Below are 21,573 nucleotides of genomic sequence, written 5' to 3'. Positions count from 1 at the left end.
TTACTGGTGGGGACTGGGGCTGCAGTAGGTTTGGGGAATGGTGGAAGGAAGAGGGAGCTAAAGTATTATGACGGATTACATTTGTTTGCTGGGATAATAATCTTCCAAAAAATTATCATGGGCTCTCATGGAAATTAAATATACTCTTAGCGTAAGATTTTCTAGGATGGTTTGACACTTTAAGAAGTTAATTTTTGGCAGCTACACCTTCTGAAAAGTGAAATTTTAAAGATAACAAGAAACATACACTGGTTTTTCTTCCAATTTAATAAAAATAACAAGAAACAGCTAGCCAAGCATTGTGATGGGCGCTGTAGTTCCAACTACTCGTGAGGCTGAGGCAAGAGGGTCACTCGGCCCCAGAATTTGAGATTGCTGCGAGCTATGATGCCACAGGACTCTACCCAGGGTACAGAGAATAAAAAATAAAAATAAATAATAAGAAAACGTAGTAACCATCTCTGTTGTATTTATTACACAAAACCGCCATGGTTGGCTCCTAAACATGGGAAAGGATTCTGAGACAAAAAGGCTTCAAAAAAGCAAAACTCAGATTTCACAGTGAAATTTCTAGTCCCTTGACGTTTTCTTTGTCAAGTACGGTGAAAAAGTGGGTGCCAGAAGACTATGTAGTTACTGTTTTAATTGATTTAGTGTATTTCTTTTTCATCGCCTCACCATTGATCTGAATCATTAATTCTTAAACTGTGTGGGTCTACAGCTTTTCAAGAGGGTTGCAGAATCTCCGCCCCCCACCCCCTATTGTGGTGGGGTTTCTGTTTACCTAAATGCCTTTGTATCAAGGAAATACTTAGGTCCATGGTCACATGCCTTATCATTCCTTAGCTCCACCACTTCTAAAATACTGCCTTTAGCAGGGAAGGGGGAGAAAAGGCGCCTTTTTATTGCCGCTGTTACTCTGGAGTTATTGTTTCATAGTCAGGAGTCAGGGCCCCGGTGATCTCTGACTTGTCGATAACAAACCTCACTTTGCCGCGTCCTCACCTTCACGCCACAGTTGTTTTTAATGCCGTCTTCTATGTAGACCCATATGGCTTAATTGAAAGAGGTCTGTGTAGAGTTGAGAGGGTCTCATAAGCTAGATAATTCAGGGGTAGGCCTGCTCAGGCTTCAGTAATCTCTAGGTCAAGGATCAATTAGCCTGCCCACAGAGACTGATTCCTAAGACGAAATCAGAAGAGTCACCTGTCATACGGAGGTGACGTGGCACATTTAGGTGGGGAATGGTAGAAAGAAATTCCAATGCAACAGCATAATACAAAATAACGTTAAGAGGATGTATTTAAAGACCAGAGTTGGAACTACTAGAATTCCAAGCAATTTGATTACTTACCCCAGAACTCTGAGTTCTGTAGTGTAAAGGCAGTGAGATTTCCACCTCACTTCCAAAAGGGGCTGAGAAACAACTGAGCAGAGCATTGGGGGCCAGCCCAAGTTTGGGTGTGTTTGGGGGTTCTAATTCCTGTTAAGGCAACCAGGGCAGACACTCAGTTCTGCCACCTGGTCCCCACAGTGAGAGCAGAGGAAAGCGGAGACACAGAATGTACACATGCTGGCCCCAGTGTGTTTGGGACACAGTCCCAAATGCCTTCAGGGGCATTTGAGTCCACGCCTCTCCCAGTGGGATGCAAATACAAAAATAAAACCAAAGCAAACACTGTGCTGACTAAATAGAGCTTATCAGGAGACCCCGTTCTGGCCACAGCTCTGGACTCTTGCTGTGCAGCATCTGGTCTGCCCAGATTTCCACGCAGGGGATGGCCACAATCAGAGTTCTTGTTCAGTGACTTTTAACAGATCTTATATACGGGAAAGTTAGTAACTCCTGTGGATTCAAACAGAGAGACACACTTTAGAATGACAGTTGATTTCTTTAAAGGGAGAAGCTCAGTGGGTGAACGGAGGACCTTGGCCCAGTCTAGAAGACTTTCTGAAAGAGCCCTCTCCGTGGAAGAAAATGGGGTTGGATTCAAACCCACCACCTTGACCATTAACACCTTTTTCAAGCAGGTATCTCTTCACATTAATATCACATGTCTGGATTTGCCCCCATATTGGCATGGGTCTTGCAGTCCCAGGAGGAGTACACATAGCTAATATCACTGTCTTAGTCTATTTCTTGTTTGCTTATAACAGAATACTTGAAACTGGGTAACTTATAAAGAAAAGGAATTTATTTTTCACTGTTTTAGGGGCTAAGAAGTCCAAGGTCAAGGGGCTACGTCTGGCGAGGGCCTTCATGCTAGTGGTGAATCTGCAGAGTCTCAAAGTGGCATAGGGTATCATGTGGTACAGGCACTGAGCATGCTTCCTCTTCATATAAAGCCATCGTTCCCCCATGACATCTCATTAATTTATTAACTCACTAATCCATTAATCTGTGAATGGATTAATCCATTCATGAGGGCAGAGCCCTGATGGCCCGATCACCTCTTAAAGGCTGCCCCTGTCAACACCACCACATTGGGGACCCACCCTCAACCTGAATCTGGGAGAGGACATTCAAACCATAGCGCTCAGTTAACCCTCCATCTGCAAAACAGGGATGACGGCAGTGACTTCATGTGGCTGGTGGGAGGGTCAGTGAGCTGAGGACTGCATGCAGAGCTCATCCCAGAGTGCCTACAATACAGTAACTGCGCAGGGAGTGTCTGCTGTGTAAACTGAGAAGAGGATTCATTCACATTAATACCAACCATCCTGTTTGCACTATCTCGGTCAATCCTTTTCTTAGGCTGTGGGTCAGGGTTTCCTGGCTTGGTATTCTCCTTCTCACCTCTGTTCCTTCTGCAAGTTTCCAGGGCAGCCTGCTTGTCAGAGAGGGCGACCATTCCAGATGGTGCTCTCTGTTATCTCAGTAAACATCAACACTGTGTTAAAAATAAGAAACTTCCTAGAGTCCTCAAATGCATAGAGACAGACAGTAGAATGGTGGTTGTCAGGGTCTGGGGAAAGGGGAGTGGGCAGTTATTGTTTAAAGGGAATAAAGTTTCATATTAATTTTTGCAAGATCCAAGAGTTCTAGAGATCAGTTGTAAATGCACTTAACACGAGTGAACTGGACACTTAGAAATGGTTAAGATGATGGCTCTGTGCCTGTAGCTCAGCGGCTAAAGCGCTAGCCACATACACTGGGGCTGACAGGTTCAAACCCGGTCTAAGCCTGCCAAACAACAATGACAACTACAACAACAACAACAACAACAACAAATAGCCAGATGCTGTGGCGGGCGCCTGTAGTCCCAGCTACTTGGGAGGCTAAGGCAAGAGAATCACTTGAGCCCAAGTGTATGAGTTTGCTTGAGCTGTGACGCCACGGCACTCTTCCGAGGGCAACATAGGGAGACTCTGTCTCAAAAAAATGAAATGGTTAAGATGGTAAATTTAATGACATGTATTTTGCCACAATTAAAAACAAAACTTCCCTTAAGACTTGGTATGACTCTTTCAGAAAGGTTTCCATAGCTCACACAGTCTTCATGGGGGCATTTAAAGGGAGTAGGTTAACAAACTAATGTAGAAGGGATACTGAGGGAGCCTGGGTCCCATGCCACAAAAAAGAAATCAAGAGTCTGAAAGGGTTTCTATTTGAGATACAGCCCTTCCTGATTTTATTACTTTAGGGGCCAAGGTTCTTAACTGTCTGAATTTTCTCATTGAAAATAAGACATAGGTACTTACCTACCCTACCAGGTTGCTGTAAGGACTGGAGATCACACATATTGGTCCTTGCAGAGTTCCTATCCCATAGTGGGCACATGGAGGGTAGTGTTTATGCTTAAGCTTCTTTTCAAGTGTGAAGGAGATGAGATCAGATTTTCTCATCATCTCTCACTCCACTCCCCTTCCTCCAGACCCTCAGATTAGGAAAGATGCTTTTTCCACCTTTGAATCTTTGCAGAAAAAAGTAAACTTATTCTGTATTGTTCCAAAAAGTAAAACTAGCGTCAGTAGGTGAAGTTACAGGGGGAGAAGCTCTCAGCCTAGATTTCTCCTGGTCAAACAGGCTTCCTTAGAATGCGGTAGAAGCCCGTTCCTAGAAGAGTGGATGAGAGGCTAAGTCATGGTGAGCAAAGAGTGATTGGGAAGGAATAGTTTACAAGAGGTTGAACTGAATGATTTCAGAGTCGCCCATAATCCTAATTTCTAGGAAAGACTCATGAGAATAAAACTTAAAGGTAAAAATCTTCCCAGAAATCTCCAGTTCCCAACCCAGGAGTTGGTGGTGTATCTACCCTGACCGTGACTTTTTTCTTGGCAGGAGGGAGATCGCCTTAGTGATGAAGACTTATTCAAGTTTTTAGCCGACTTCAAAAGATCATCATCTTTACAGAGACGGGTCAAGTCAATTCCAGGTGTGAATGGCTTGTCTTTATGCCCCCTTAGCTGGACCAGTGCCATTTGTGTTTGGACACATTCTTTGTCCAATCCTAGAATTTATAAAATCGTATTTGCTAAGTGAAACATGGGATTTGTGCAAAAGAAGTTAAGACTCTGAATTGGTATACATTTTTGGAAAATCTATTAATGTTTTCTATTTTTATTTAAAGGATTGATCCTATAAATATATACCTTATGCTTTAGATCTGGTTTCTCAGATAATTGAATTGTTTGTCATATAAAATATTATATGGAACCCTTAGTATTAAAAAAAATTAAATGTGAGATGCTTTTGGTAGAAAATAAAGTACCTTCCCTGTCCTCAGTTCAACAGCCCCTGAGATACTTCTGCAGCCCCCTTGAGTATAAGGGAACCCCAATTCGAAAATTATCCATTTTTACTGATAGCAACACAGGGAAGTTTCCAACCTAGGAACTATTGAGTACTGAGGTAATTTTGGAAGGAACTTTAAAAATTTTCTAATCCATTTCTACTCATTTTATTTATTTATTTATTTGCTGCTTTTATTTCATAACAACTAAATCTCAAAAAAATTATCACAATACCCTTTTTCTCCAACTAAAGAAAATTAGCCCCAAACCCTTTGCATTATCATAATTTATCCTGCATATGTCACTACGAAAGTTTTGAGACAGACTGTGTTCTGGTCCATGACTTCACGCGTGTTTTTGTGAAAGGAATCTAGTCCAACCACCTTTCCGGATTCCCTCATAACATGCCGACTTCTTCACTAAAACAGCCCTATTTTCTCTCTTTAGGCTTGCTCAGGCTGGAGATCTCTCCAGCTCCAGAGACAATCAGTTGTTGTCTGACTCCTGAGATGTCGCCTGTGAGACCTTTTCCTGAAAACCGGACACGTCCACACAAAGAGATTTTGGAATTTCCAATACGAGAAGTCTACGTCCCACATACTGTGTACAGGTGAGAAACGCAGGGGCTCTGAAAACTTTTGAACTTATATTTTAAGTTTTTTTGTTTGGTTTTTTTTTTTTGAGACAGAGTCTCACTACATCCCCCTCAGTAGAGTGCCATGGTGTCGCAGCTCACAGCAACTTCAAACTCTTGGGCTTAAGTGATTCTCTTGCCTCAGGCTCCCAAGTACCTGGGACTACAGGCACCTGCTACAATGTCCAGCTATTTTTTGGTTGTAGTTGTCATTGTTTTTCGGCAGGCCCGGGCCGGGTTCAAGCCCCCCAGCTCCTATGGAAGTGGCTGGTGCCCCAGACCCTGAGCGACCGGTGCCGAGCCCGTATTCTGAGTTTTATTTGGATAATGCTTTCATCAATCCTTCAACCTATCTTCTTATTTCCTAAGTTTTGGGGAAAGTGAAATGTGATATTTATGTAACTATAGATGATTGCTAGATCTCTTTCAAAAGATTGTTCATCTAATTGTCTTTAACAGGAAAGTGTTAGACATAATTCTAATTTAGGATTATAGTGGGCATATTCTTTTCAGAAGTGAAAACAATTCTCCAAGTCATTACCGTGGCTTTTCTCTACACAGGAGGACATGTTGGAGAAAGAGCAATGGGATGGATATGTTCCAATTGTTGAAAATAATGGTTTTCAGCTCAAGACCAGTGCTAGCCAATAGAATTTGTAGCAATGACAGAAATGTCCTGTATGTGGGCTGCCGGTACAATAGTCATTAGCCATTAGCTACATGTGGCTAGTCAGCATTTGAAATGTGGCTAGTGCACCAAAGGGAATTTTAATTCTCTTTAATTTGAATTCATTTTAAGTTAAATTCAACTAGCTGCGTGTGGCTGGTGACTACCCTATCAGAGAGCACAGAGCCAGACAGTAAAGGCCTGGCAGTTGGGCTGCCTGGGTTTCTGAGTCATACCTGGGACCACCTGACTTGTCCTGTGGATCTGGGGAAAGTGCTTGGCAGCATGCATCCGCAAAGCATTACTGCTCACGCGCTTTTATTCTATTTCTTATTGTGAAAACATTTCTTTTAATCCAGAAAAGAATGCTACACACATAGCAATCATCTTTTCCTCCCGCCCAGAAATAACACTGCTGTTCTTTATATTTTTTACATAAAAGAAAGAAAGTCAGGCTAATGAAGTTGGGGTCTTCTCCATCCCCAGCCTCTAGTTACAGACTCCGACCTTGCCTCCCAAACATTGTCATTATCATGAACTTCTGTGTTTCCTTTCGTTTTCCGTGGTTTTACACACACGCAGATACACACACACATATCTGTGAACAATGAATGGTATTGATTTATATTCATTTAAGATTTACATAAATGACTTCACTCCGTGCGTTAGACTGCACTTTGCTTTTTTCACTTAACAGGTTGATATTTCCTTTCTTTTTTACTTTTGGTTTGGCTATGACTACAGACTCATGAATTTTATAGACTCAGTGTTACATCTAATTGTGTAAATGTCATTTATTCTTTTTAGTTACCCAGATTTTCACACAAGTAACCAGTGGGAACTTCCTCACAGCTTGTATTTTAGACATCTCGTGGTTGACTTATATAGAGCTCTGTCATTCTTTTTCACTACTGTATGGTATTCCTTTGTGCAAAGAGGCCACATTTTATTTGTCCATTTTCTTATTGATAGACATTTATGAATTTGGGGCTCTTACAAACCCTGTGCATTTTTTTTTTATTTCTCTGTGCACATATGTCCCCGAGGAATAGGCCTGAAGGTGAACTTTCTGGGTTGCACAAGCAATACACATTTTCTTTTTTTTTTTTTTTTTTTTTGAATGGTAACTATGTACATTAATGCACTTCTGGGGTACAGTGTGGGGTTTTCACATACAATCCGAAACACTTCCATCAAGCAATACACATTTTCAGTCGTCGTCATATGGCCACTTTTTTCCAAAGTTATATCAGTTTGCCATCCTGCCAGCCCTGTGAGAGTTCCCTAATCCCAGTTCCTCACTTTCCACTGGGACATATGTGGGACCAAAACGCAAAGAACTTCAGAGCTCCCCTGAGCCTGATCTAAGCCCCCCAGCCTCACACTTCCAGGTGTACAAAATTGAGACCAGGAAGGGATAAGTATTGATTCATTGAGGCCAAAACTTGCAGTGAGAAATACAAGCAACCGTATCAGTTAGCGGGGGACGGCGCTCTGGGAGCTGCACACGCGTTTCCCACACCAACCCTTCCCAAAGCAGCTCTCCATTTTCAATCCTCATTCCTTAAATACAAACGCAGCCCCCAGGGTCCCTCCTCGATGAGCATTCCTAGGATGCAGTAGGCTCAGTTCTTTTCTCCAGAGTAAGAGGGAGGCAGAAAAGCGTTCACTTACAGAGGCTGTGTTTGTATCTTTTTAGAAATCTCATCCTATGATTTGGTGAAAAAAATATGTGTGGCATTGGAATAAACTTTCACCAAATGAATTCTGTAGTTATTCAGCTTCCTCTCAGCATTTAATCACCCATGGCAGGCATTTACAACTCTGGGTACTCCTTGCTGCAAACATTATCCCTTAATTATATCACAGCAGGAGTTGGAATGCATTAGCGCACTGAGCGATTCAGTAATGTAGGAGGGCAAAGGAGGACAGGTCTGAACAGATTACTGTGGACCCGACTTGGTATCATGAGAAACAGACCCACAAGCACAGAATGAATGGCCCTCAACTGTGCTGGACACTGTGGAAATGCATCGGAAACCAGGTGTCTTTGTTCTTGGGAAACATAGAAGATACTTCCCTTCAATTGGGTTGTAGCACCTTCTAGCTCCCAGGCAGCCATATTTTATAGTCTGTTTAAGGAAAGAGAGATTTAATGAACATGGCGGAGAGTCTTACTACATGCAGACTCTAGAGAACTTAAGAGCATCGCGTCTGAATCTCTTGTGATGTCCATTTGTTTAGTGTTTCTTCTCCAGCCCTCACATGCTTTGTTATAGTTGAGATTAAGTTAGTCCTGACAGTAATCTGGCCCTTTCCTACATTTGTAAAACAGAAATGGAATGAATCAAGTCAGGTCTGAAGCCCGGGTCAAATTGGTAAGTTGACTAGGTCTGCTTTGGGTGACCACATCTTCTCATCTCTGTCAATTTTCTCCTGTTTTTGTTTTTTTGCCATCTCCTCATACCTCAAGAAACCTGTAAGATGATGGCGTTTCTATCCCCTTCTCCTCCCCCCAGTAAAATTCTCTTTTCAAGCAAAGATCTGCAAATTTGTTCCCTCTGGATCATTAACAGGCAATGTCTAAAGCCCCTCTCCCAACAGCGTTATCATTTTGGTAGGGACAGCGGTTCTTGTCCCTTTTAGAAAAGTTTTCCTTTGACTTAAAGAATTCTGGCTGTCATTCTAGAGTTTGATTTGTGGGGTAGCTGTCACTACTGACATTGCTATTACCATGCCCATAACTCTTTTACATCTGTATCCCTTTGAGGAAATCAAATAAAGGAAAAATGAGGATTTACAGACCAATAAATCCAGACACTACTTTGTGAAAGATTCACTCACCTCATAGGTTGGAAACATAGCTTGGCTTAAGAAAAGTTGCTCTACCTGGAACTTGTGGAAAATACATCTATTGATTGGGCCAGTTGACTGGCCATTGGGCCAGTCAATGCCTACACCAACAAATTTCAAATGAGGGTACCCTTCACCTAAACTGCAGCATCCCTTTGGGTGGAGGAAACTATTGCCTGGTTTTAATGGACAGTGATGTGTGGCCTTGAGTGCCACTGGTGACAAGAGTCACATACTAAAGAATTCTTATATTGTTGATTCCATTGAACACCGTGTGAGTAGAACCCAAGGCACCTTTTCTTCTTTGAAAGGAGCATCTGCCGCAGGACCTCAGAGTTGGCTTGGCAGAGGCTGCCATTGCCTCCCAACCCTCAGCCCCACCTTCTTCCCTTCAGGTGCCTCCTTTCCTTGTTCTGCCCCTTCAGGTGTCCTCAGTCAGGGTCACCATTCAAGTCACATTCTATGTCATTGCTGCCACCCCCTTCCCCTCCCTCCACACCTCATCCTCCACCACCACCACCCCCATGTCTTGACCTTATTCAAATTGCCTTAAGGCAAAGATCTAGAGTAGAACTACCATAGAACTGCACAGGACTCCCAGCAGTATCCCTGTGAGTCGATAAGGGTCAGGTATTCATGAAACAAACACTTGCTCTTATGGGAGAAAACAACTTCTAGGGCCAGGACCCTGGGTCTTCTGCTTTGCTACATCCAGCCTCCGTGAGATAGAGACACAGGGCGAGACCACTGTCTCATGAACTAGAGCCAGGCATGAGACTTCGGGAAATCATAGCACAAGGACGGCAATTCTGAAAGTAGAACAGAACAACTGGAAAAATTAGGTTGACAAAAAAGATGACCCAAATCCCGGTTTGGCCTTCCTTTGTGCTCAGATTAAGGACATGCTAGTTATTGGCCTACGAACACATTTGAACCAACTCCTGCCTTATTTTCCATGGGGCCCAGCAGCTGGTAATGGAGTCACCAGCTGCTTTCTGGTGGGGGCAGGATGAAAACAGCAGGGGCTGAGGCCAAGGCCCCAGCAGGCCTCTGGGGGCATTCTATCCCGTGGCTGCCCCCGGTTCTGCGCAGAGATCACAGGCACTGAGGTTGTAATGAGCTTGTTAAGCTCCTTGCCCGTCCCTTTAACTGGTGATTACATTAAAGAAAGCCACATAAAGTGCATTTGCATCTCTCATTCCAGCCCCCAGCGCCTCTGAGGCCTTGTTTATCCAATTATCGGACTCGCTGCTGTGGAGGACTGTGCTTGCTGAGAACAAGCATATCAGTGAGAACATGATTTCTTTGATGGATAATTAGCTGTTTTCAAGCCTCCTCCTCTTGAGCTGCATGTTCTCAGACCAGTAGTCTGATCCGGCCTAACAGGAAGAATGGCTCCAGAGAGATGCACAGGCTGCTCCTGAAAGAGTATCTGGGAGTTAGGATTTAGAGAATGAATTTCCAAGGAAAGAATAAATCAGAAATATCTCTGAATGCAGAGGTTAGGAAGGAGTCAGGATATGGGGATTATCCTTTAAAGAGATTTAATTTTGTCCAAGGAAATGCATTCCTAGTTTAAGCCCAGTTACCTCTACATCCAGAGTGGATCTTCTCTGTGCTGGAGGGAGGGTGGTGGTGCCTCAAAGTGAACGTCCAGCCCACCTGGAGACCCCCATTCAGGAGGTCTTGGGAGGGGCCTGGTGTTCCGACTTTCTCCTTTGTTAAGAATCAAAGCTTCCTCCTCCTCCTCATGGAGGAGAAGCTTCCATCAACCCTTAATGAGTTCCTTTACTCAGTGGCAGCGGTTCTCAACCTTCCTAATGCTGCGAACCTTTAATACAGTTAAAAGGGGTTGCAACCCACAGGCTGGGAACCGCTGCTCTGTGGAATCATCCAGAAATGATGCAAGCTGCTGGAAATGCAATAGAAAGGAGCGTGAAACTTCATACACCCGATTTGGGAAGCAGTTCCAGTGCATACCTGGATGTGAGGTGAGATGGTTGCCTGTCAGGAATCTACAACCCTGCAGGAAAGGTGCCCTGGTGAAGACAACCGCTTCTAGGCATGATGCTCGTTAGATTCCATGTCCCCCTGCATCATGGCTAATTAATTGGTAGTTTATGGCAGCTTTGGCCTTTGTCTCTTTAAATCACTATCAGAGGAACAGCTTCCCTTTCTTTATTGTTTCTTTAGTTGTTTGAATTTATTAGTATTTTTGAATAGGCAGTCTAAAGATACCAAAGTGCTTAGAGTAAAAATTCTCTCTACCACTTCTCACTTCCAACCCTCCAGTTTCCCTCTTTGGAAACAGCTTGGTGGGCGGGAGGCAGTGATGTGTAGTTGATTTTATTCTTTTCATTTTTTCTATAAATTTATTGAATGCCAACAATATGCCAGGCCTTATTATAAATGAAATATCTTATAATAGTTCACATATGTGTAAACTTATTTGATAAATTCCTGCTTTTGACCCTTTAAAGGACTATTTAAAGACCTCTGCTTTAAGTACTAGACAATTTGGAATTCCGATCCATGGTTTTGCTGGTTTTAGCAAGCAGTTGCTTGTGGAAGTAAAGCTTTTATAAACAAACCATTTACTTAGGAAGGGCAGCAGCAGCTCAGGCAAAATGTGGTCCCTGGAATGAGCCAAGGAACAGAGAGAAAGGCAAAGTGAATTCCTGGTCCTAACATTAACTTGGTTCCAAAAATAAATCAGGAGCACAATTTTCACGTTCCTTGATTCCATGCTCCAAAACTCAGCAATCCTTCTTTTTATAAGAATGAAAAAAATTCAGGAGGAAACCACTTGCCTAAGGTTACTTAGCAACAATTGCAAGGTTTTACAAAGCTAACATTCCATTACAACATTCGGCCACGAGAGGGCACACTCTGCCCATTTTCTAGATTCAGGCAAGATTTCCCTTTTCCATTCCAAAACAGGTGGAGTCGTGATTTATTGAAATAAAACACACATTTGGGGTTTTGCCCTTCAAGCACAAAGCCAAGAACCACAGAAAAATATTCCAGTATACCAAGAGATCCCCGTTTTCGATTTTTGCCAAAGATTGTGTTGTAACGTATCGGTTTCTGCTTTCTTTCATTATTACACCCTGATCTTAGACATCTAGCACTTTGGGGGAGGCTGTGGTGGGGAGGAGGACCAAGAAGTGCAACCCATGGAGTAGAGAGAGGCCGAGCAGAATCCTCCCCTTTGGGGGGAGTTATTTACTCCACATATTTACACATTCACCAATCCTGCCTCATACAAAGCAAGGTGGAATTCACGAGTGAGGCAGCTATGACCCCGGCGCTCTGTACACCAATGTCACTGATTGCCCAACTCCGTGTCAGTCTCCTTATTTTACACCCACTGTATTTGACTTCACCAAGCTTTGGTGTTACAGTCCATGAAGAACTGTCCTAACTGAAAATCCTGCCCTGAGTTTAACAGTGTGCGTGTCATTTTTTCCCATTAATCCTCTACCTAGAATTCATTAGGCAGGTTTGTGGGGCATCTGTTTTAATCCCGGATTGCAGGGTAAGGTTGGGTGAAGGCAAAAGAAATGGAGAAGCGGGGACGAAATTGAGGCAGGTCTGGGCTTGTATTTGATGGTGATGATGAGTCGATTGTCTAGTTTAGGAGCACCTACATTGAAAAAGCGTTCTTCCTTTGATTTCTATCCTTTCGTTAGGTTTTTTAAATTCCTGTTTTAAAAACAGTGTTTTGAAGAGGCTTGCTCTCTTCTGATGTAGTATCCTGCAAGGAATCGGTCCCTGTTTTTTCCTTCGCTATTTAAGGGGGAGAGGGAGAGCCTCGCTTCTCTTTAGCGTTTTTGTCCCCAGTTCTGCCTTTCCCGGGTACTTTTCCAATGCCCCCCAAATGTCGGCATCCATCCACTCTTCCCATCGTGGGTCTGGCCTTCTCAACAACGGGGATGTTTTAACAGCTCTCTGTTAATGGGTGTCCTGTGGTTTCAGGCCTCAGACAGGCTGCCTGTGGCCCCTCTCAGCAGAAAGCAGCACGTCCTAAGGCAAAATATTAGATTGTGTGGGGAATTCTGTGTGTTGGATTTCCAAGGGGCAAAGGTTGGTGTGGGCGGGGGTACCAGTAAACGGGGGTGCCAGCAAACCCCAGAGCAAAAAGTAAAACAAAACTAGGAGCCCTTCAAAGCTCTGAGTTTTGACAGTGTAATAAGGTAATGTTTTAAAGCCATGGCTAATCAGATTTCATGTATTTTTTATAATTAAAAAATTTATGTCCTGGCTCGGTGCCTATAGCTCAACCGGCTAAGGCGCCAGCCACGTACACCCAAGGTGGCGGGTTTGAATCCCCAGCCCGGACCCGCCAAAACAACAATGACGGCTGCAACCAAAAAATAGCCGGGCATTGTGGCGGGTGCCTGTGGTCCCAGCTACTTGGGAGGCGGAGGCAGGAGACTCGCTTGAGCCCAGGAGCTGGAGGTTGCTGTGAGCTGTAATGCCACGGCACTCTACCCAGGGGGACAGCTTGAGGCTCTGTATCAAAAAAAAAAAAAAAAAAAAAAATTTATGTCCTTTACCTGGCCTAAATACTAGAAAGATTATACAACTTTCCAAAATGGTCCTGCCTACTTTGTTTCAACTGACATCCATGCAACTTTTTGTGGAAATATAACTTTTACAGCTTCATGAGGATAAAATGGAAGGACTCAATGACGCGTTTCAGTGATTTCTAAGGGGCTTCCATGCCCAGGCTAATAACGATACACTTAGCAATAAGAAAATCTCAAAGCACATTCCTCCTCTTTCTCAAAAGTTTTAAACGGAAGCTGGTGGTTCCCTTTGTGTCACTCCACTCACGTCATAGGGGTGACATGGGCCCAGCTTCCTCTCCCAGTAAGACAAGTTCAGCCGCTTTCCTGCAATTCCCTCACAGACTCGCAGAGAGGAACTTTATCCCATTAGGAGATTTATATTTCTGTTCCATCAAAGTGCCCACTAATGTCCTCAAGGATGACATGCACCACGATACCCTATATTGTCTGAGTATTTGGGGAGAGGAGAAGAAAAAAAACTGAGAAACCTAGAATTCTGACTCATTCTCTTTGGCTCAGGCTTGGATGAACTTGAGTAAAGATGTGGAAATTATTCTTCAATTAATTTCATCTGATTCTTCTCTCTCTCTGACCCAAGCTCCTCTTCCTCTTCTTTTGTTGTTGTTGTTGTTGTTGCAGTTTTTGGCTGGGGCTGAGGCTGGGTTTGAACCCACCACCTCCGGTATATGAGGCTGGCACCCTACTCCTTGAGCCACAGGTGCCACCACCAAGCTCTTCTGAACTTCTATGTTCTTTCTCTCTCTTACTATTGTAGGGGGTGAGAACTCGGCCTCCCCTCATGCCGTCTTTCCAGAAATCTCCCTGTGCTCCTCAAGCTTGGCTGGTCTCAAACTTGGAATTGTGTCCTCTCACCCCCATCTCGCGCCTTTGACCCTTACATTTATTTCCTGGTTGCAATACCTTTTCCTTTGTGACTGTTGAACTGGATTCTGCCAACGTGCGTGCCACCCAGAACTCATACATGCCACCTCTGCTCTTTCCTGACATCCCTGAGACAGTCTTACTGGAGAGAGGTGAGAGGCGGAGATCATTCCTTTTCCTCAGGCAGGTTTTCTTTCACCTGAGGGTGAAGGAATTGATCCATCGATGGTTGCTTTCTCTTTTGCAAAGAACAAATGAGAAATCTGTGGTTGGTACTCCCTTTGTGGATGAGCAAATGGTAACACCTGTGCTCCCAATCCCTCTCCATGAATTATTTTGAAATCAGTGATATTTTGTTTAAGTGAAACATAAAATGCAGCCTTGGCCTGGCATGGTGACTCACACCTGTAATCCTGGCACTCTCGGAGGCCGAGGCTGGTGGATTACTTGAACTCAGGAGTTCAACAGCAGCCTGAGCAAAGCGAGACCTCATTTCTACTGAAAACAGAACAACTACCTGGGCACTATGGTGGGTGCCTGTAGTCCCAGCTACTTGGGAGACTGAGACAGGATGGCTTGAGCCCAAGAGTTTGAGTTTGAGCTATGATGACACCAGGGCACTCTACCCAGGGTGACAGAGTAAGACTCCTTCTCAAATAAAAAAAAAAGTGCAGCCTTACTTGGGAGAAATGAGGGGAGAGTTATCACAGGAGAACGTTCAGTGTCATGGGAGGAGGCTCTGATGCCAAGGCACGCACACAGGGTCAGAGCCAGGAGGTTGTGCTTCATTTCAGTAAAATGGGACGACCCTATGCATCTGGCTTTGGAAGGATGAGTCGAGACTGTGCCCGTGAAAATGCTTTGTGAAATATAAAATACTCCACAGTATTTATCATTACTTACATCTGTGCCCCCGATCCCCATCCTGATAACTGCTTGAGGGTGTCGAGAAGCCTGTATAATTTTCTCCCATCAAGATAAAAATAGTCTTTTGGAGCTCACTTAGGACATGCTTTCTGGGATTGGCATGTGGAAGGGGAGGGAGGAAGCCAGGTAATTAGCCTCCTTCACTGGTGTATTTCCTCTGGGAGGGGTTTGGTGGCACCATACAGCCACCAGGGGATGCCAGCCACATCCCTAATTTCTCTACCTTCCAGAATGACTACCTCCTCTGCAGGTCCTGGCAAGGCCAGCGGCCACCCTGATGGGCCTCGTATGGTCCATCTCCAACTGATAGTAAGCCCTGAGTGAGTGACTAGGGCAGGGCTCCTCTAGTGAGAAGGTTTTGGTGTGATCTCCTCATCCAGGACTGGATTAAACTCGGGGAATCAGTCTTTCGTCTTGTTTGGAGAGTGGAGCCCTGGCCTTGTGCAGGTCAGGACAGATGGTGGGTGACCTGCAGTGTTGTCATGGCTGAAGAAAGAGGCTGGCTGTTTCCCTTGCCTCCATGAGGAGTGCCTTTCTCTCTCACTGATTGCCAGGACTAAAAGATTATCTGCAGTTTTATCAAATGCCACAAAGCTGCCGTTGAAACTGCCCATGAGCAAATTGATAATCAAAGGATAGTCTTCCTTCACTGTTTTGAGGCTGGGCTCTGTTTGACAAGCTATATTCTGTGCAGATGAAGCCAACTCTGTTAGTTCATAAGGTCTACCCAATAGGCAAAGTGATGTTGCCTGAATGGGACTGAGGATGTGGAATGGAAGAGGAACTCATGCATGGCGTGTGACACACCTCTTGGGAGCCAGTAAAGAGGGACTTTACCTAACAAGCGCAATCAGTGTAGCCTAATTCTTTGTACCCTCGAATCCCAAACAATAAAAGTAAACAAAGACTTAGGGTTTCCAAAGTATAATATGTATTAATAAAATTTACCTTAACATGGAAAAAAAAAAGGCAGAGGAACTTGTAAGGGTAGAAGGCTTTCCTTGCTATGTCCAAGGTGTGTTTATTTATTGGGACAGGCTTGTGGCAGTTCTTTAGGTTAAAGATGTCAGGGCAATTGTCTTCCCTGGGCATTTCTCTAATAAGAGCCAGCATCATGCAAACCCTGCATGTTTGCACTATACCTGGTGTTTTCAACTCCAGTGTAGAACGTTCCCTGAATTCAGCAAGATCCCTGTAAGAATCAGGACTAGTCTGGAAATTTGGCATTTACCTAATCAGTGACCCCCTAGGCATGCCAGTGCCTCCAAGTGATTCATATGCTCGTTTGGCAGAAGTGGAGTGCGGGGCAGTCTGGAGAAGAAGGTGGAGAAAGCAGCAGAGGGGACATTTAACGTTGCTAAACACAAGCCCCAAGGCAGATCCAGCACAGAGGTGGTTGCCAATGTGTGGATAGCTTGGCTGCCTGCAAAGTTGCACAGGAGCCCTGGGCGATAGCCTTGGGGCCTAATTGCTCCTGGGGTAGATGGTTTTACAGGAGCCAGGGCACACAGTGGTGAGCCCAGAATTATCATTACCACTGGGAGTGATCCCCACCTAACACGCTTGGTTGTGCTGCTTTTATGTGACTTACAATGTCTTCTCCCAGACTGGTTACAACTAAACCAAACTCTAGCATGAAAACCGTAACTCAGGCCAGCAGCCAAAAATGGGCTGACTCTTTGTCGCTCAGAAAGAAGCAAAGATCGTCAGAAGACTGTTAACCATTGGGGACGGCCCCATGTGGATGTGAGTGTGGGCAGTGGGGACACTTCCCCTCAGTTCCTCCTCAGCCAGTGTCTTTCAGGGACAAATGGAGCGGAATATATTTCCTTTGAAAAGTTCACATGTCCAGCAATACTTGCCGCCCTGTGAATAAAGGTGGTGCACTCACTAAGCAATATGTGAGTTCCTACTGTGTGTCAGGAACGCTGCTCGGTGCAGAGACAGGAGGGGACTGCCTGTCTTTGGAAAGTAAAAACCCCAGTGCCCTAAGAGACACCAGAGCCACACGCAACCACGCTGATCTGTGAAATGGCATGCGATGCAACTTTGTTGTGCAGCACTTTGAGACCCTTGAATGTTCTAACTCCAAAACCCAGATGGGCCTGAAGCGGGTGTATGTTTATAGAGATAGTTAGGGGCAGCTAGACGATTGATTTCTTAGTAGACCTGCTGTTTCTCCCAATTCTGATGGTTTCTTCTCCAACCTAAACCCAGGCATCTAGCAATATTAAAAACATCAATAAGGATAAAATAAGCATTTAAATGAATATTATTGACTTATTCATTGGCTGTTTCCTTAAATGAGTAGGGATTATTAAAGTCTGCACCAAACCAAAAGAGAAAAAAAGGTCATCTTTAGCAACAGCTGAAACTGGAAATGTTCCGGTATGTGTATGTGTTTTTGTCAGGTGGTAGATCTGTGTTAGGAAACTATTTGCAAAGCTTGGAAAAAATGTGCTCCCTCTGTCCCTTAAAGGAACATGCAGGCCCCGGGGCACGGTGGCTCATGCCTGTAATCCTAACACTCTGGGAGGCCAAGGCGGGAGGATCATTGGAAGGCAGGAGTTTAAGACCAGCCTGAAAGAGAGTGAGACCATGTCTCTACTTAAGATAGAAAAAATAAGCCAAGTGTGGCCATGTGTAGTCCCAACTACTTGGGAGATCGAGGCAGGAGAATTGCATGAGCCAGGAGTTTGAGTTTGCCATGAGCCATGATCATGCCACTGCACTCTAGCCCGGGCGACAAGAGCGAGACTGTGTCAAAAAAAAATAAATAAAGGAACAGGCAGACTGGTTCATGGTGTTCCCCATCTGACAATTCTGTCTAAGGGCCTTCTACAAAAACACAGCACAGCCCAGAGTTGGCCTCCAAACAGTGTCTTTAAACTTGAATTTTAGGTCTTGAAAAAAGCTAAATATTATTGAAATGTTTGTTTTTATCTGCAGGAAACTTTCTTTAAAATTTTTGTTGCTTTAGAGGAAAATGATGTTTGTGGTAGGGACTTTCTAACATTGTTCTTCTCTTTCATCTGACCTATCACAACATCTTTAGGAGACATTAATCAATTCAGTTAATAGAGTCAAAACTACAACCAAAGAAAAATTTATATTTTTAGCAAGTTCTTAACATTTATTTGGAGATTGGAGCAACTCCAAAGAGGCTAGTTTGTGATTAAGGATATTTTCCTATAGTCATTATATCTTACATATACGTATATTATATTGTGTTCCTTAGACCAGGAGATGCAGTTGAGGCAGAAATTTTGCCAGGCAAAGCTAATTTTTTTAAAAGGAAACATGTGTTTAAATATTAAGGTATACTAGACGTGTGCTTTAAAAAACTTATGTATGTGCATTAGTTAATATTGCTGCATGACAAAAATTTCACAGCTTTAAAGTGTGTTATCTCACAGTTTGCATGGGTTATCCAGGTGCCCCTAACCAGGTGCTCTAATGTGAAGTCCTCAAAGGCAGCTGTCAGGATGTCAGCCCCAGCTGTGGGGACCTCAAGGTCAGCAGGGGGAGGATCCACTTCCACACCCCACCCCCACGGCTGCTGACGGAGTCTAGCACTCTTGGGTTGTCAGGTTGGGAGCCTCAGTACTTCCCCACGTGTTGGCCACTCGTGCTTCCATAGTTCTCGGCCACCTTGGTCTCCTCATAGGGTGGCTCACCGCGTGGTGGTTGGCTTCCTCAGAACACTTGAGCAGGCGAGAGCAAGCAGGAGAGAAGCCAGGGCCTTTTGTAACCTAATCCCAAAAGTAGCATCCACACTGTTGTCATACTCTGTTCATGAGAAGCAAATTACTGGGTCTAGCTCACACTCAAGGGAGGGACCTAGGCTGGGTAGAAACATCAGGAGTTGGAGATCACTGGGCGATCCTGGCAGCTGCTAGCACCGTTCTTAACCAAGCTACAGAAAGGCTTCAGCTCTGGTTGTGGGCAGGGTGGGGGCCTGAGCAAGAAGGGGTGGGGGTTTGGGGGCAGGGCCTGAGCCAGGGGGCGGGGCCTGAGCCAGGGGCGGGGCCTGAGCCAGTGGGTGGGGCCTGGGTGAGAGGTGGGGCCTGAGCCGGGAAGGGCAGATTCATCCCGTGGACTACAAGCGTTCCCATCAGGCTGCTATATTGCTAGGACATCTGCAGTGCATTGCTCCCTAATAAAAGAAAAACAACTGCTTTTTGACAGATCCTTACGGATGGAAAGATCCTCAAACCCTTACCCTCACTAACCACACTCCAAGTAAGCCTACAAAGGGGGAAATTTTGTTTTCACAAAGATTAAAGTAGTTTTCCTGGCATGCTCTTATATTAAGAGCAGTGGCGGGCCAGACATGGTGGCTCACAAAGTGGATCGCTTGAGCTCAGGAATTCGAGACCAGCCTGAACAAGAGTGAGACCCTGTCTCTATTAAAAATAGAAAAACTAGCCGAGCGTTGCAGTGTACATCTGTAGTCCCAGCTATGTGAGAGGATGAAGCAAGAGGATGGCTTGAGCCCAAGAGTTTGAGGTTGCTATGAGCTATGAAGCCATGCCACTCTACCGAGGGTGACAACATGAGACTCTGTCTCAAAAAAAAAAAAAAAGCAGTAGGGAGAAATCCTGAACTGTCACACTAAGGAAGAGCTCATTTCCTCTTAAACCTCACCCCAGCTCCTTGTGCACCCCGTTTCTGCCTCCTGCACTCACGTCCCAAGGGTCTGGAGACTTACGTGCAGGCAAGGTCATATATCAAGTCTGCATAACACGTTAAATCTAGGAAGTATTTCAAAAGGAAATTTGGCAACATGGCTATTTTAATTGGAAATATTTCAGTTAATTCAATAAAGTATGCTTTAAAAAGCATTTTAAATCAGAATTAGAGAAAGACTATTTTTTTTTCCTTAAAGCAATCAGGTTTCCCAACAGGTTTCAAATACTTGAATGTTTGTGATTCTTTTCAACGGGAATCTGATCTGGATAAGACCTAAGACTGTAAATATCCCAACTTTCCCTTCGGGTTTTTGCTATTGAAGATTAGTTGGGCTTAAAACAAGTAAGTGGATTTTAAGGACAGATCCTTTCACCTGATTCTAAAAGGCAGCATTCCCGAGGTTCTGCTTTAGTTAACGGAAGGAATGTTACTTTCCCAGTCTCTCACTTAAAAAATACCTATCTCATGAAAAGGAGGGTGGGGAGTGAGGACTGATGTAATAGAACAGGCATTCTGCAAATGTCGTAGCAGCTGTATCAATTCATTCATGTTCAGAGGTGATTAGTAGTCATAAGAGTTGTTCTATATAAAGTTGCCTTCTCTAATGTTCAAATTGCAGTTCATCAATTGAGAAAGCATGGATTCTTCCGACAAAAGAAATCTTTTAAAATGCTATGGTAAGAGGTTTTAGGGTTGGCTGTTGTTTTGTTTCTCTCTCATTTCTAACTTTGAATGTGTTTTTTGTTGTTGTTGTTTAGACTGTAGAGGGGCAGTGCCTGTGGCTCGAAGGAGTGGGGCGCTGGCCCCATATGCCAAGGTGGTGGGTTCAAACCCAACCCTGGCCAAAAAAAAAGACTGTAGAGAGACTGTATTGGGTCATTTATCATACTGTTTCTAAAAAATTTGGTAACATTTTCTCTCTGGCTTCTTAACCACGTTTGCTTTTTTTCGGGGTTGGGGGCGAAGAGGTCCCTGATATTCAGAACACAGTGCCTCCATGTCTACAAAGCATGGCAGCCTGGCCCGCAGAGCACAGAGGTCACCACGGGGCAAGCTGCTCCTTGGAGGACACTGCTAGTACCTTTTCCCAGGGCAGGCAGCCTTGTGGGACTCTTGACTGCTGCCCTGGGACAGATTTTACCCATCTTTGTTTTTGCTCTGACTTTGAAGATAAGACGTTCTCCCATCATATACATCAGGGTCTTCTCCCATTTCCATTTTTCACTGATTTTCTTGTTGAGTTTACTCTCTGATCTAACCTCAAATATTGAAAACATGAATAAACACAAATAATGGCATGAGACTGTGGCCACAGAATGACAAGACAAGACATGGCAAATGGTTGGTTGGTTGGTTGGTTTTGAGACAGAGTCTTACTCTGTCACCCTGGGTAGAGTGACGTGGCATCACAGCTCACAGCAACCTCAAACTCCTGGGCTCAAGTGATTCTCTTTCCTCAGCCTCCCAGGGAGCTGAGACTACAGGTGCCCACCACAATGCCCACCTATTTTTAGAGACCAGGTCTCACTCTTGTTCAGGCTGGTCTTAAACTCCTGAGCTCAAGCAATCCACCTGCCTCGGCCTCCCAGAATACTGGGATGACTGGCGTG

At 44.3% G+C, this 21,573-nt stretch overlaps 1 protein-coding gene across 1 annotated transcript in view; it reads left to right on the top strand.

The window, feature by feature from the left end:
• Positions 1-21,573, top strand: part of DOCK8 (dedicator of cytokinesis 8) — a 217,001-nt gene that overhangs the window by 97,732 nt on the left and 97,696 nt on the right. The window contains exons 12-14 of the mRNA XM_012814018.2: positions 1,901-2,031; positions 4,283-4,376; positions 5,182-5,344. Of these exons, the coding sequence (XP_012669472.2) occupies positions 1,901-2,031; positions 4,283-4,376; positions 5,182-5,344 (388 nt within the window). The remainder of the gene's footprint in view (positions 1-1,900; positions 2,032-4,282; positions 4,377-5,181; positions 5,345-21,573) is intronic.

This window comes from Otolemur garnettii, unplaced genomic scaffold (genome assembly GCF_000181295.1).
Source record: "Otolemur garnettii isolate 467f Iridium unplaced genomic scaffold, OtoGar3 scaffold00006, whole genome shotgun sequence".
NCBI lineage: Eukaryota > Metazoa > Chordata > Mammalia > Primates > Galagidae > Otolemur > Otolemur garnettii.
The sequence above is the reverse complement of the archived record's forward strand: the minus strand, read 5'-3'. Positions and strand labels throughout refer to the sequence as shown.